Raw genomic sequence first — 15,663 nt, 5'->3', positions numbered from 1 at the left:
CAGAACAAAACACAGTGCCACCACCTCCCACCAAAAAAAAAAAAAAAAAGTCATGTCAACTTTACCGCTGTTCAGTATGAAAGGGAATGATGACGAAAAATAGCTTTTTTTTTTTTTTTTTTTTTTAACGTCAGTGTAAAGCTTCACCAAATCTCTACGATGTGCTTGTGCACATATTGGGCATGTGTCTGAATATTATTTTGCTCACATCGTGTAGCAAAACTGCCCTAGCTTTTCAAAAAGAAAGTGACATCTACTTACTTGTACAGGAAGAAAAAGTGCCTTTGCCAGAAACCTTTTTAACAATAGCTCAGGGCGCAAAACCCTATAAGGTGACCCAAAATCCGCCTGAAACATTTGAGCGAAATAATTATGTTTGACAAGACTGCTACATCACAGTAGGATTCGCTAAAAGATGATGCGTGTTATCCTATTGTAACTATTAAGAGAGACGCAAGCGGTTGGCCGAAAAATGACTCCAATGCGTTCCTGCTCAATTCGTGAATTTGTAGCCATCAACCCAGATGGACCAGCGTCATGACCGTGGTGTACTCGTGCTGAAGACAGTCCGCGTCGGAGTCGCACAGTGTGTAGTCGTCTTTGACGATGCGGTCGCAGCCGATTTCGCCGTTGCCGAAAAGGCCGAACAGCGGCACTCCGGGGAAGACCTTGTGGAAGGCGTCGGCCTCCACATTGTTCTGGTTGTTATAATAATTGTGCCCTCGGCCTACGCACGCAAACATGAAGCCCAGAGTGTTCTTCTCTGGGATTTTGGCGGCTTTTAGCCTGCGGATGGTGTCTTCGGCCGATTTGGGATTGCTGACTTCCTGGTCCAGGAGCACCGAGGCGCCTTGCACTTTGGGGCCGCTCAGGGCCAGGCCCACCACACCATACGCACCCCGGCTACAGCTGCAAAGAGCAACAATGTTGTCAAAGATGGAGAAGTACAATGCACCTTGCTTGAGGTTTCAAACGTGATGCTAGTCAATCCAATATCGATTCATGAACGACATCATTTTTACAATAGTTCGCAGTCCTGAGGTGTCCAAGCTCCACCCCCCCCCCAACGCTTTCAACCAATCACATTCAGCTGTTTTCTGCTGCGTAAATACACACACCCTGCCTTTACATGAGCAAACAGTGCACGCACCGAAATCTACTTGGTGTTTCTTACCAGAGGTTAGCGGGAAAGACACTTTCTACTAGTCCCCCTGCGATGAGAGCTTTGCTCTTGGCCAGAGGCGTCAGGATTTGGCCAAGGAAATGGGCTCCTCCGGGTTTATATGCCTCATAGACAAACAGCAGCACAACTCTCAACTCTGGGTTGTCAATGAGTCCTAAAAAAGAAAAAATAAATAAATCAATGTACTTCATGGGGCATTGTATCCTTTTATAAGAGTAAGGAGCAATATCTCACTGTGTTGTAGTGAACCTGTGCGTGCATATTGTTAAAATGTCAACCATGTTGTTTAAGTCAGATTGAGATCTTTTATGAACACTGCTACACTCACCAGCTTCTTTCAGAGCGCTCTGAGAAAGAGACTTCTTGCAGAAATGAAACGGTCTGATGTGAACGCCTTCCATGCTTGGGAACATGATGGCAAAGCCGGCCTCTCCTTCCTGATATTCCTTCGGGGGACTGGAGCGAGAGCCACTGGGAGTTACTGGAAATAAATATCCGCACAAATAAATATGCCATCCATTAAAGACACACTCTTGGTGATGACCATATTTTGTTGATGTGCTAAAGGACACGTACACTGCAGAAAAGATTTCACGCGCGTACGTCTCTTTTCTCCCACATGCTCCACTCTGGGGATCATTTTTCAATGGCCTGCAGTCCATAACCAACATGCATAAATAACTTGTACTTCAGGCTACAAGAAAACCTATTACACGTCATCCCAGCCTTCATACATCGCCATACATAATCTAATCACAGATTTTCTCAGATTGAATTAGAGCCACGGCGACCCCACGCTGACCCCGCCCCCCTGGCAGCAATATCACCAATAAATGGGTGTTATGGTAAACAGCCGGGGCCCGCCATTAGGTCTGATCGACGGCGGAGGCCTGACAAGCCATCATCCCCGCCAAGGAGAGCCCGCCTGATGGAGAGTCACTTCTCCGCAGGGTTGTGATTATGTGGAGAAATGGCGAGCGTGGGGCGCCGCAGACGGACCATCTATCAGGGGAGGGGGCCGGAAGCAGGCGGGGAGGTGCCAGCCCCCCTTCTGACTCGGCACGGGTGGCGTGGATTAATGCCGAGGTTGTCTCCGGGAAAGCGAGCGATCCCTCTTCTTAAGTCGCTTGCGAGGTGTTGTGCATTATTCCAGCGCGGAATTTGTACGTTCTTTCTCTGCTGCCCGCTGTTGCCAAGGAATTCCCACTGGTGTTTATCTTGCTTTGTTTTTTTTTTTTTGATTGGGCATGTGGACACAAATGCTGGTACCCAAGTTGTATTTTTTGGCATGGGCACAAAATTTACAAGCAACCATGCCAGCTTCCTGAATAGGGCATAAATAATGGTGTGCATGAAATTCTGAATAGTAAAAGGTGACCATGACAGTTAATTGGTTGAACTTTTACTTTGGTTTCAAAATCTAATAGAAATAATGCGGGGTAGCTGACAGCAAAGTCTGCCTAGTAACAAGTGATTTGACTATTTATTTAAGTTGTGTAATGCAGGGACAGCAGCAAATCATCATGCCTGTTAGCTGGCCTAACTAAGTTGAATTTGAAAGTAAGTGTAGTGGTTGGCATCTCTAGAACAAAAAAAACAAGCAAACTTACAGACAATTCCTGGTGTAGCAATGCCCATGATGTCACAATTTTTCGGGAAGACCTGACTGAGCTCCTCAACTAAACTGTGGCGGCTCCTCTTTGCTTTGAGAAAAAGAGGACTGCTTATAGCTGGAACAGATTTATCAAGCATGCAACAAAACACTGTTGTAGTAAGGAATACAAACATTTCTTCTGTCTGTAACAGTAACCTGGAAGTTTGACAGCCTCGTGGTCCATCATCGTGAGAACCATTTTGGGCAGAAGAAACACTTTCTGTAAAAACATACAAGTCAAGTGCAAGTGATCAGGGGATGAAACCAGTTGTCAACTGTGGGCTTGGAACGACCGAGATTCTTTAGTGATTAAGAGTTGTATAAAGAAAGCTGACTTTTTTTTTTTTTTTTAAAAAGCCAGTGTTTGAAACCATGTTTGACTGAAATAAAACACATTTTTATTTCGATTACAAAACAAAAGCCTAATCAAGTATCTGTATTTGGTATCAACTTAAGCCCACTGTACCTAATATTGTGTGTGCTTGTCTTTACCTCCACCTCCTCAGTCAGACAGTTGCAGAGGGCATTAACCTCCGTGGTGGATGGCCCACAGGCCGACACCCAAGTCAGCTGCTGCTGTGTTCTAAGCACTCGTCGGGCACAGTTGCTCCATAGCCTGCATACACTTTGGAAATGAACCACACGAACATATGGTTAGCATTATTAGCGGGGGAGGAAGCACTGCTGACAAGTGAAAGCCTGTTTTGAAAAAAAAAAAATCAATTCGTGTATAATAGACACTAGCAAAATAACGGAATGTTTTCAGTCATAGTTACACTTTCACTTCCCATTAACAGCTATGTTGCGCGCCTGAGGAGTTTGCTACTTGGGCAAGAAAACGTTCCCCTACCTTGCGATTCGTAGTAAAGATTTGGTCGGAACAAAAGTAAGAATTCGCTCAACAACCTCCACAACGTTGCTTAGTACATAGGTTGCCTTATTATCCGACGGAGAGACGTCGAAAGCGGGATTATCATCCATTTTCCCTCTCGTTTTCGTTTAACAACGCTGCCCTGCTACGGAATTTCAGTCTTGACCCGGAACTGTTAACAGTAGTGACGTCAAAATAAAACACTGCCCCTATCGGCCAGGGGTTTGTCATAGCAAGTGATGCCACAGGTTTAAATTATCTTTATGATTAAATTATCCCAATGAATAATACGACATGGAAATCCGTTTGAACATGTATTCATAAATGTTTTTATTTATCATTTATCCATATCGGTTCTATACCCTCTTTGTCCTCATCCAGTCTTACTCGGGTAACATGATTCAAGTGTGTCATATTTGGCCACTTATTGCAAACTTTGCTTGTAAAAGGTTACTAGGCACGCCCAACAAGTGGAAATGTGTCATGTATCAAACCCTTCTAGGCTCCTGGACCCAACTAGTAGCATCAAAATGCCCAAATCCAACTAGTGTACAGAAATGTAAGACTGGGACATTACTAGTAAGGCAGTCTTCTACTAATGGACTGAATTATCAAACAAGGCAATACATGAAGAAATACTTCATTCAACAATTTATTTATGATCTTAACATTTCCATGATCATAAAATTGATATGACAGAAAACAGCAAAACAATGAAACAAAAAAACGAGTTCTGAGTGCAAATACATTGTGTACATTCAGGTAAGTGTGTGTTTTTTGTTTAAAGGGTAAACAAACAAAAACAAGAGCGAAACTAACTACAAAAATATTCAATAAAAGGTTCCTTGGCTTGATCATAGCTGATCAACCACATGATACGGTTTTGGCTGGGAAAAAAGTGCTTTTTTTTTTTTTTTTAACAATAAAGACATACAGTGAATGCTAAGTGGTTACAGTGCTCATCTACAGTAGCTTGTTTCTTATTGAGGTCTGAAGAGACACAAACGCATGTTGTGTTTATGGCAGCCATGTTGTGCCAGAGTCAGTCACCATGTTGGAAGTCAAATGTTACAGATCTCATTTAGAGTCTGATCCAGCATCTCCCTTGCACTCTGGTCCTCTTCTTTAGCACGATCAAGTTTATCTGTTAATATAGCATGGCAGCGTTAAGACCCGTTCAAACAACATTGCAAACACAAACAGGAAGCCCGGGTCAAGAGTATACTGTACACACAACGTGGTCACAAAACAAGTGTAAACCACAGCTACACTTTAACAAGAAGTGAGGTCAATTTTAAAGCTAATTTTCTAATATTTGGAATTTGAGTTAAAGGCAGGGCTGTGATTACGACTCCATCAATCAAATAGAACAGTTTGATTTGTCTGCATACAATTTTGCAGTTCTCTGCCAAAGTAAAAAGTTCAGCTCCATATGCATTTCTCCTAAAAAGATCCCTTTACGTTTGGTGAAAGTTGAGGGAGCCATTTGCCTTATATGATGAAGATAAACACTTGGGGAAAAATTCAGAGACAACCTGTAGGTTATTTTAGTCAGATTGCTGAATTATTTGGTATTTGCCTGTATCAACAATTCGTTGTGCATCAAGTACCAGTGTCTCTGAGTTTTCAGCACACAAATAGTGAAATCCAAATGGAATTCCCTATCTACACTCAGCGGTAGCATTGGATTTTGTCATTTGTTGACAAGCTGGCAACAATTTGAAACGTGAGTTACTGACCCCTGCTGAATCAGAGAGGAACAACAACTTGAGTGGTCGGTGGCTTCATGGAACGTGAATTGTTAGCTTTGATTTTCTATTCTGGGCATTTTACTTGCATAGAGTAGGCCCATCTTACGAGAAAGCCTGAAGCACACAAAAGAAAGTCTTCATTTGAAACAGAGTGGGGTTCTCGATGCTTAGCAACCACAAGATTCTCAGCTTTCAATCAATGTGTCACAGCCCTGACAGTAACTCAGAAAAACAAATACGTCAAATTTCAATAATTGATCATTTTCCGGTGTGTCTGACCTTCCGTAGAGAAGCCAACGAATCATGCATAATGATACAAAGAGTCCCAACATTTTTTTTTTTCTTCTGCCAATTGAAAGCACCCATTGATCGGAGCTGTGCACCGAATCCTGTTGAATATGCACATGGCATCAAAGTATGAGGACATTTGTGAAGTGAGCGCCTCACGCCTCATTTAAGGCTACCCGTAGCTCGTTGGTGAGATGACGGTTTTTCTCAACCTGCTTGTAAAGGTGGTCTTGACAGTCGGAAGGCAGGTGAGAGAAAGAAAGGAAAAGAGGAGATAGAAGGTAGGTTAGTTGCAGAAGACAAAACAGGGTGGCAGAGGTTAGTTTTGGAGCATTACACCAAAGACGATGTGAGCCAGTCGACGCATTTTTTGTCGGCCAGAAAAAAAAAAATCCCAACAACCCTCGTTGCCATCAGCGCTGGCTTGTCACCACCCGCAACTTGACTGAAGTCGGTCATACTACCGGAGACAAATTCCTTGCGTGTTTTTTTTTTTTTTTTGCTTACTTGGTCAATAAAGATGATTCAGATTAATTTAAGTGGAACCTCTAAAGTCCAACACTTACTAATATTGTACAAATACACACAATCTTGATCAATATTTACATACTACTTTAAAATGTTACACTACATGACAATAAAACTCCTATTTATAATAATCGTCCTCCCACACAGAGACGGGGAACAGCGAATGGGAGAGAAGCTTTGGAATTTGTTCAAAAGCTACTCAACAAAATAAATTAAGACAGAAAAACAAAACTCAAATAAAAATGAATAAATGGACGTGAAGATTGCAGGAGGAAAAATGGGAAAGTGCGGACACAGAAGGGAAGAAGTTTTATTTTACAGCAAAGTAAAACGGCTTGAAAAGTGTGCATGAGAGTTGGTGGCGGCAGCGGTGGCTCAACGTGTACACAAAGCGGCAGTAGAAGACAGTACAGAGAGGACAAAAGACAGGAAAGTCCGAGCAGCGCTGCACAGAGAGATGACGATGAACCAGCATGTGGCTTCTGAGATGAACGCATTTAGCTGTAGGAGAAAAGAATAAACAAAAAAAGTGAAAAGGACAAAAAGAAAAAAAAGACAAAAGGCAGAATGAAGCATGCAAAGGGGAGAAATTAGATGCAGGCGTAAGGAAGGCAAAGTTTTGTGTACCGAGGTTCTCAACTAAAAAAATGCATTATTATTAGATATGGTTAGTGGATATACAGGTGCATCGCAACAAATTAAACTGTCGTCGAAAAATTCATTCGAGTAGTTCAATTCAAAAAGTGAACCATTAAAAAACAGCGTTAAACATTCTATGAAAATTTTCGTTTTTATATGGGAAAACTCATTTGTATTTTATTTCAGGAGATATTAAATGTAGGGGTTTTCTTTAACTTACTGTGTGGACCGAATCTGTCAATTTTTTAATCAAACTACTTACTAACTAAATTCAGTCTATTGAAATGCACCTGTACTTTTCTGGACTAAACACGCCTAGAGCTAATTGGTTAACAAACTCAGACATGCCACAAGGAGGAGCTATTGTCTGTTAAAGTGTTCAAGGCTGTGTGTGGCTAGACTATTAAAAAGAAATAGCACACACACACGCACACACGCACAGACAGACACGCACACACACAGACAGACACACACACAAGCATCCTGTTGAATTACATTGAAGTCATGTCGTTGAGGGCGTGGTCCAGCTCCTCGCTGATGGCCTTGTACTTCAGTTTCTGGGCATACAGCTCATCTACGGTTGGGGAATTATTACCAATGTGGTGGTTCGGATTGAGATCAACCAAAAAAGAAAAGAAAAAGGGAAGGAATGAAATGAAGTCAGCCAACCAAGGCAAAAAAAAAAAAAGAAAATCTACATATACACACACATAGAAACAATGAAACCATGAAGGGAGCGGGACAGTAATAGAAATGCAACAGCTGCGGCAGAAGTGACAGATTCCGAAGGAGTCGTGGAAAGCCTTGGCCTGACACCTGCCGGCCTTGAACAGCCAGAGGACCGGAATGCAAGACACAAGCCGAGGGGCATCGCTGCCAAATCAAATAACAGCACGACCGCCTCAACTTTTTTTTCCACTCGCGATAAACCGTTGAAAAGCGTGACGCCCGCATTAATGATCTGACATCTATATTGCATTTCAAAGACCCAATTTGTTAGACCTAAATTTGGGTTCTTCTATTGCCTAATAAGATTTTAAATAAATTCATACCCTCCAGGTCATCGATGCTCTTCTCAAGCTTGGCTACTGATCTCTCGGCGAACTCGGCACGGGTCTCGGCCTGCGAAGAGTTGAGAAAAAGATTAGCACCCGAAATAATGAAAGTAATAATTCAAAATGGGTCATTTTAGCTCCTTAAACAGGAAGGAACCATATTTGGTAAATGCAATTAATGCAGGAAGCACATATGGTCCCTCCACTATAGAGACATCTCATAATACAAAAAAATTAAGAAAATAACAAAAATACGCAATTGAAAAATTTGCTTAAATGATTCTCAGACTTGAATATGATGACAGAATAAGAGCCTCCTTACCTCCTTCAGCTTGTCTGTAAGAACCTTGATCTCCTCCTCATACTTGTCCTCCTTCTGTGAGTACTGTAGTTACATACAAAGAACAAAAAAAAAGTGTCACAATACCACCAACAGCTTCAATGATGTCATGTTGCGTCATTCTTCTCTTCTGCTGGCTTACCTTCTCTGCCTGGGCCTCCAGAGACTTCAGGTTGTTCTGTACGGTTTTGAGCTCCTCCTCAAGCTCAGAACATTTGCTGTGGTTTTATTGTTTGGATTGGAAAGTAATCATGAAACAACGCTATATCCAAGTATAACATTTGAAATGTGAAGTTGTTACCTTTCAGACAGTTCAGCCCGCTCCTCTGTACGTTCCAAATCACTCTCAATGATCACAAGCTTCCGGGCCACCTGAAGTCAAGCATGCAATGCGGGTTACAGTAAGTCTTCTAGAAGTCCTCCAGTTGAGAAACTCGCCTCCTCGTATTTGCGGTCAGCCTCCTCAGCGATGTGCTTGGCCTCTTTCAGCTGGATCTCCTGAAGCTCCATCTTCTCCTCATCCTTCATCGCCCTGTTCTCAATGACTTTCATGCCTCTGAGAGGACACAATCGGCAAGACGGTTATTTCAAAGCAAAGATACAAAAAAAAAAAGACACGTGGAAAAACACACAACTTTAATTTTCTAACCTTGTTCCTATGTACTCAATACTGCATTACAACATGTGGCCAGATGTGGCATCACTGAGTCAGATGCTTGGGAGTGGTCTTCCTACTTTTGTCAAGAATGACTCAAATGAGGTAAATAGGAGCTAGTTCAAAAGATGAATTATAATTTAATGTAACAGTATTGCTTAGGTTGAGGGTATCTGGTCACGCAGCACAGGATAAGTGACCTTTGAACTCTGACCTTCAATTCAAAGCGTTTCTATCTTCACATTTGATAGTTTCTAAATATCCTGTGGGTGCTGTCGTAACTTTATTCCGATTATTATAAATAAAGGGAGTGGAATGGTGTGCACGTACCTCTCGCTCTCATCAGCAGCCTTCTCAGCTTCCTCCAGCTTGGTGAGAGCCGTGGCCAGACGCTCTTGGGCACGATCCAACTCCTCCTCAACCAGCTGGATGCGCCTGTTCAGGGAGGCTACATCACCCTCAGCCTGGAAAGGGCACCAGACAAGTCAAGTCAGGTGTATTTGCAGGAGAACTGGGAAAAAAAAAAAAAACTTCTCTCGTGGGACATGCAGCATCCAAACAAATCTTGGGCGTGGTGAGGGATGCAGAAAAGAGGGAGGGGTGCGGCAGGGTGTTGCAGTATTTTAGCATAGTTTGGGTTGAATTCTCGAAAGTTTTAGGATTGAGCCAGGACATTCTAAGTCATGGAAACGCGGCGGTTTTAGGCTAAATGATGCTTGTGGGATTTAGCATAAGGAGGAACCTGTCGTTAAGCTAGCTACCCGTTCCAGGGCGTTTGTGGTGATGGTGGTGGTGGTGGTGGTGGTGGTGGGGGGGGGGGGGGGGGGGGGGGACTCACAAAACAAGTGTGTCCATAAAATTCATACACATGAAGCGAGGCTGTCTGGGCCAGATTTTTTGAGCAGATTTACGCCTAAAGCCGTCGGGAGCCTCATCACTAATTGTCTTAAATCATTAGCGTTGGCTTACTGCTTCCCTCGCGCTCCTCTCCAGGTTGAGTTCCCGCTGGAGGAAGGCAGCCCGGTCCTCTGCCGCATCCGCTTGGTCTTGTAGCGACTTGATCTTCTTCTTCACCGCTTCCAATGAGCTCCCACCGGCCATTATTGAGACCCGACTGTCGTTCCGGCTAAGCTAGTCTCGTTCTTGTTGGCCTCCACAAAAAGGCACTGCCGCCGGACACAAGTCGAGATGCGCCGCGTTTGATCCCTGCCCCCACCGTACTTTAATCAAATCCTGATGAGGATTGGTACGTGCCACCGAACCCGGAAGTGACTCGCTTCTCACGGAAATTATTTAACTACTTAATTTATATATACTAACTATGAATTGTATGCATTTTGATGTTTCTCCTATTTTCTGATGATAATATTGTCTTTTATAAAATCGTTAAAAATTAGGGCGACCTAATTGAGGAACAAATAAAAAGAGCACCTCCTACTGGAAAATTGAGCTATCCCAATAAGTGATCAATTTCAATTAAAAAGATGGCTTAAGGTTATTAATACAGTACGGACTTTTTAAAACTCTGCACAATTGTTATCATTATTATTGTTGTTATTATTCTTAGCATTATTATCATCATAACTATTATTATTATTATTTTTATTATTATTATTATTATTATTATTATTTGCTGACCGAATAAATATGTGACAGACTGACCAACTGATTAACAAACTAAATAACTAACTAATGATTAAGTAACTCAGTGACTGACTACTTGAATAAGTCACCCACTGTCTGAGTAAAAAAACTGACTGACTTATTTCCTTCTCAACTGATTCCCTAAATAAGTGGACACTAACGACTGACTAATAGCTAAATTAATGTCTTACTAATTGACATAGCGATTTCAATGCTTTGAATCACTGTTACTAGTTAGGTTAGTTCTTCAGAGAAACTGCTCTAAAAAAATAAAGATTTTCAACTACAACGGTCACTGTGGTTATTCAATGTATACATAGTCAGAAAATTGGTTATTTAACATAATGGACATAATGAAGATGACCCATGCCAACTGAAACAAACACATATCTGTCAAGGTTTACATGGGCCAAACATGCTTGTAAAAACACTCTGGTGTAACACTACACTGGTACGCAATTTGGTGCCACCGCCTGTGGAATGCACTCAGGAAGGCAGTATAAACAGTGACCTTACCATATAGAGGACATGCTAAATATAACATTCTATCCACAGGTGCTTCATTATTGCATTGTGTAGATTTCAAGGTCATTTCAAGGTCACACGATTGAGGCCTGAACTCACGTCTGTGGCTTTCTTCTCAGCCAGTTCCAGTTTTTCCTGGGCATCCTTGAGGGCCTCAGAGTATTTGTCCAACTCGTCCTCTGTCGACTTCAGCTTCTTCTGCAGTGCCACCAAGTCATCCTCAAGCTGGAACACGGAGAGAGAGAGGGAGATATATATCCATCATTAGTGTTAGGTTATTGTGGTGTCCCACTACGAATTGTTCACTGATAAAATGTGAATAATATTCAGAAATAATCACAGGTAATTTTTTTTAATTATGGCTGTAGACACGCACTAGAGTGCGCGCAAAGCCATTCGCTCCGCGCGTAAAAGCGCACGAGCAAACGCTCCGCATTGGCTGCCAACCTGTTTGCTTCTGTCCTCCGCCGCTTTCTTGTCTGACTCAGCTTGCTCAGCTCTGTCCAAAGCGTTCTCTTTGTCGAGCTTGAGCATCTGCATCTTCTTCTTGATGGCATCCATGGCTGCTTAAGTGTTGCTGTTTTGCGCGTATAAAAGAAAAAATGGATGGAAAGGAGTGGAGCGTCTGAATCACACTGAACGCCAAGCTGGAGTGCGAGCTCAACCAGGTTGTTGTGAGTCAAATGTGTCTTTTGGGACAGGCGGGTCACAGGATACCCAATACTTTTTTGGAAACCACTGCAGCTGCCTCCCTCGACAGCAACCCTATTTTTTGCGAGTCTTCACCGATTCGCTCCTTCGAGACATTTGACCACTCGTGTGACCATACATGGGGGATGAATGGCAGTCAAACAGCCCGTCACCTTCTCCCTCTCTTTCTTGCGCCAACAACGCGTCCAGCCCTATTTTCAACACTGCCCATGCAGTAACATGAAGGAACATGCTGATCATAATGACCCAAAAATATAACATTGTGAAGTACAGTATTGATTGATTGGTTTCCATAAATTACAAACAATGTATTTATTACTCACCTCTCTGTTTATTGCTCGTGCAACATTCTCTTTTGTAGTATTTTCTGGGTAAAATACTGGAACCAGATTTTCCTGAGGCAGCAATCTCAAGGGATAAATTGAGTCCAAGTCTAAAATTTGATATATTCTTTTATCCCCTTTCAATATTCATTCGTTATACTATTACTTTCTCAAGTACAATTAAATAATTGTGTTTTAATTGGATTATTATTTTATTTTTCAAGATTAAGTGAAACAAATAGATTCAGCTGTAACTGCCTTAAAAATAAGCATGTGTGTATTTATTTATTTACAAACTTTTTCCATTTGTTATACATACTATAATCTATCGATTTATATTTATAGATATTAATTTACACTGTATACAATATCTATCTGTCATCTCTGGCATTAAACAGTCAGGGTAAATTAAGTCATGTCTGAGTATCTTATGCATGTGAGTTATTCATGCAAAGCAAATCTATCTGATTAAATAAGCCTGGTGTGGAAGTTACTCCCCCTCTGAGGGGGGTGTCAGGTTAGCCTGTGGCACTTTGTGTTTGTGTTCCAGGGATCATTTAGGAAGCTCCTGGCTGGCGTACTTAACATCCTGGCTACTACTAGACGGGCTAGAGGATCATCATCCAGCTTGTCTTGAGTGGCTCTCTGTGCTGATGCATGTCGGCAAGTTATGCCTCTTTAATTGGCCACCCTGGATCAAATGGCTTTTGGGTTTTCAACAGCCCACCCCCGTCTCACTCCCCCCCCTCACCTTGTGCTCCTTCGATAGTTCACAGGGCCACCGGCGCTGTTGCAGCTGTCATCTTTTCAGTTCTTTTCAGATGTGATTCCTCATCCAACATTTAGAACTTCTTAAGATTCAATTTCAGTGGCTTGTATAGTAATGGAAGGTGATCATAAAATAATATGTGGTAAAAGGGATTCCATATCTAAAAGGAGTACAAGGAGCAGCTGGTAGTGGCCACAATTGATGTCGCCTGCTCAAATTTTAGTGACAGACAAATTTAGCTTGGCTGTTAGTGGCCAGGCCGGGCCTAGTTCCAGGTTTAGCGCTGACTCAGAAATGCCATCTTGTTCTGACACCAAAGCAACTCAGAGATACTTGTCAGGCCTTGTTTACACTTTCCTGAACATTTAGCAAACAAGAGGTATTTTTCTGTGATTTCCCCTGTCCTCCACAAGTCTCTGGAGTTTTTTTTTTTTTTAAAGTAGCTCTCTGTTGGATCACAACCACAGAAAAGGAAATCAAAATGCTCACATACAGGGCCGTTGACACAATGCAACACTTTATTTCCAGTAAATACAAAAAAATAATTTGATCATGGCCGGATAAATATCTTATATACGTAATCTTTACCATCTAATCTGTTACGGGTAACACATACAACATTTGTAATATGTTCCACAACATCCTAATGGTGACAAATGTTGATGTCATATAACTTCTTATACAGGTGTGGGGGGAGCTATTCATTCATAAAATGTCTATGCACATTAAAAAAGGGGATTAACTGAAAAACAAAGCCAGTTTGTTGTTGGTTTTAAAGCAAAAGCACGCATGCCAGATGACAACCAGATCTCGTTGTCATTATGGTCATCTGGAAAAAGGCCTCCAGTGAAAAAGTACTAGCATCCCTTAAAAAGGCCTTCAAATGTGACAAACATACAGTCATGGAAATGCAGAACCACCATCACCAAAAAAAAAAAAAAAAAAGCCCTTCATGAGTTCCATCATTCCCAAAAAAGCCTTACGTGTCAGAAATTGAGACATGATACAGTACAATGCCCGAAAAGGAGTTTGATGAAATGCAGTGAAACAGTTATATCATTCCTCAGAAAGAGCTCCTAATCATTCAGATTGCATAAAAATGCAATGAATGAATCCTTCAGTCAGAATTTGGGAAAACATCATGAAAATGCAGTCTCCTTAAAATGCTTTCAAATGCATCATAACAACAAACACGGTAAAACCGTTACACGAGGCAGAACGATGAGAACCTTCGTGAAAACGCAGCGGACCAGTTTGATCATCCTTTATCAAAATGATGAGAAACATAATGAAAAATATAGAGAACATGAATAAATTGCAGTCAATCAGTTCCGACACCCGCCCTCTAAAAGGCCATTAAACGTGATTTTCCCGACGGCAGGTAATTCTACACTTGGATGATGTCAAAACCCACAACGACAACAAATGAGAACCTCCATTGCTAAAAAATGTGCTTGTGCTTCCACTCACACACCACTGTAGACACTGTATAGGCTACGGACTAAGGCACTAATAATAAAAATAACACTATGAGCGCACACATACACAACCATGTCAATTTGAAGTATTGTCAAAGTATTTGTGCATCCATATAAGTTTGAACAGTTATGATATGATGCACTTGAAGTCATGCACTAACCTGAACGTACACCTTACATGTATGTTTTATTGTAACATAGGCCATAAAGTAAGGCAAAAAGCCACTACAATCACATTTTGGTAAACAAAGGGCTCAACTATTGCAGGTAGTATATTCATAAAGCCGCACCCTTCAATTAAATAAAAAAAGATTGTGATTTCAATTCATGCTGCAGAATTGTGCTTGATTATTGTCAAGATGATTATTGTCAATTTTTCAAATACTCGAAAAACGATTTCTAAAATAAAGTTGCAACACTTCACACAGGTATGTCTCATAACCAGCCAATCTAACAAATTTCAAGCTATTTCATGGTGGAAGCAAAAATAAGCGTCCTGATTGATTATTAGTTTGCATTGATCTCTACCGGACACTGCCCTCTACAGCACCATCCTTGTTATTGCATCAGATTTATTTCTCCAAAGTGTGAAAAGAACTTCCGTGAATAAAACCCCTCAAATTAAAAATAAATATTCTTTCAACGGTCTCTTTAAGTCACCTTTGAGTCTGATAGGCTGCACGTTGTAGATTCAAGGTCTAAGACAAACATGCAGGTCATTGAGCATGTATGTAAGAAAAATAGTCACACACAAAAATGTCCATGAGATAAATTTACAGTGACAAACATGTGAAACCATCCTTTGTCGATGGGGTCACGTGACTCTCTCATGGCCATTAAAAAGACATTCACACAACAAGGGAACTTCTCAATACGGGTAAACAATCATTTACGAACAAAACGTTTCACACGCTCGCTCCCAATTGAGTCACATTCGGTTTGATATCAGTCGAAGTAGCTGTGTTGTCATAGGAGGAGACACATCAGTGACGTTTTTGTCCCAAAACTCAGCAATTTGAAGATTGACACGCAACTGTTTGCTTCCAACAAGTCTCAGCAGAGGAGACGTTTCGAGAATAAGTCGATTCTTCGCTTATTTTAGTTGTTATCCTCGCGCAGTTCGCTCGGCAAGAACTTGTATTGCTGCTGTCGGATCTGAGCTAGCTTTTTGCGGGCTTCTTCCAGCTCCCGCTCCTTCCTCAGCATCTCCTCCTGAGCAGCGATGATCTGCAAGGAAGAAAACAAAGGA

General features: G+C 41.6%; 3 protein-coding genes across 12 annotated transcripts in view; all 3 read right to left on the bottom strand.

Annotated features, from left to right (window-relative positions):
• Nucleotides 1-74: 74 nt before the first annotated feature.
• fbxo22 (F-box protein 22) lies at nucleotides 75-3,910 on the bottom strand. Of its 3 annotated transcripts, none has more exons than XM_085908561.1 (7): nucleotides 3,688-3,910; nucleotides 3,330-3,462; nucleotides 2,970-3,057; nucleotides 2,794-2,886; nucleotides 1,512-1,664; nucleotides 1,175-1,337; nucleotides 75-909 (listed from the first exon to the last, which is right to left on the bottom strand). In XM_085908561.1, exons 1-7 carry the CDS (start codon nucleotides 3,816-3,818, stop codon nucleotides 516-518), a joined length of 1,155 nt encoding a protein of 384 aa, XP_085764687.1. In that variant the 5' UTR covers nucleotides 3,819-3,910; the 3' UTR covers nucleotides 75-515. The 3 variants fall into 3 exon arrangements, with proteins under 3 accessions (XP_085764687.1, XP_085764686.1, XP_085764688.1); XM_085908560.1 differs by having other exon boundaries at nucleotides 2,794-2,913; nucleotides 2,994-3,057; XM_085908562.1 differs by having other exon boundaries at nucleotides 2,994-3,057.
• Nucleotides 3,911-4,065: 155 nt separating this feature from the next.
• On the bottom strand, nucleotides 4,066-11,694 carry LOC147059456 (tropomyosin alpha-1 chain). Of its 5 annotated transcripts, none has more exons than XM_085907115.1 (9): nucleotides 11,581-11,694; nucleotides 11,233-11,358; nucleotides 9,295-9,428; nucleotides 8,748-8,865; nucleotides 8,611-8,681; nucleotides 8,452-8,527; nucleotides 8,292-8,354; nucleotides 7,967-8,036; nucleotides 4,066-4,852 (listed from the first exon to the last, which is right to left on the bottom strand). In XM_085907115.1, the coding sequence occupies exons 1-9, from the start codon at nucleotides 11,692-11,694 to the stop codon at nucleotides 4,770-4,772; spliced, it is 855 nt and encodes a 284-aa protein (XP_085763241.1). In that variant the 3' UTR covers nucleotides 4,066-4,769. The 5 variants fall into 5 exon arrangements, with proteins under 5 accessions (XP_085763241.1, XP_085763243.1, XP_085763240.1 ...); XM_085907114.1 differs by lacking the exon at nucleotides 4,066-4,852 and adding an exon at nucleotides 7,406-7,488 and having other exon boundaries at nucleotides 11,233-11,396; nucleotides 11,532-11,694; XM_085907116.1 differs by lacking the exon at nucleotides 4,066-4,852 and adding an exon at nucleotides 7,406-7,488.
• A 1,746-nt stretch (nucleotides 11,695-13,440) lies between these two features.
• The window catches only part of LOC147059455 (talin-2), a 46,672-nt gene continuing 44,449 nt past the window's right edge, over nucleotides 13,441-15,663 (bottom strand). For all 4 annotated transcript variants that reach the window (XM_085907154.1, XM_085907157.1, XM_085907156.1 and 1 more), the window contains one exon: nucleotides 13,441-15,641. In XM_085907154.1, the coding sequence (XP_085763280.1) occupies nucleotides 15,513-15,641 (129 nt within the window). In that variant the 3' untranslated portion in view covers nucleotides 13,441-15,512. The remainder of the gene's footprint in view (nucleotides 15,642-15,663) is intronic.

The sequence above is a fragment of the Syngnathus leptorhynchus genome, chromosome 3, assembly GCF_054491065.1.
Source record: "Syngnathus leptorhynchus isolate UIUO chromosome 3, UIUO_Slep, whole genome shotgun sequence".
NCBI classification, from domain to species: domain Eukaryota; kingdom Metazoa; phylum Chordata; class Actinopteri; order Syngnathiformes; family Syngnathidae; genus Syngnathus; species Syngnathus leptorhynchus.
Note: the sequence above shows the minus strand (reverse complement) of the source record. Positions and strands in the feature narration are given on the sequence as shown.

Coding starts and splice junctions, on each gene's coding strand:
- fbxo22 (XM_085908560.1), bottom strand. CDS start 3,818: ATGGATGATAATCCCGCTTTCGACGTCTCTCCGTCGGATAATAAGGCA. Junction 1,665..2,793: donor TGCTACACCAGGAATTGTCT/GTAAGTTTGCTT, acceptor ATTTATTTCCAG/TAACTCCCAGTGGCTCTCGC. Junction 1,338..1,511: donor GAGCGCTCTGAAAGAAGCTG/GTGAGTGTAGCA, acceptor TTTCTTTTTTAG/GACTCATTGACAACCCAGAG.
- LOC147059456 (XM_085907114.1), bottom strand. CDS start 11,694: ATGGATGCCATCAAGAAGAAGATGCAGATGCTCAAGCTCGACAAAGAG. Junction 11,397..11,531: donor TGCGCTTTTACGCGCGGAGC/GAATGGCTTTGC, acceptor CCTAACACTAAT/GATGGATATATATCTCCCTC. Junction 8,682..8,747: donor CTGACCGCAAATACGAGGAG/GCGAGTTTCTCA, acceptor GCTTGACTTCAG/GTGGCCCGGAAGCTTGTGAT.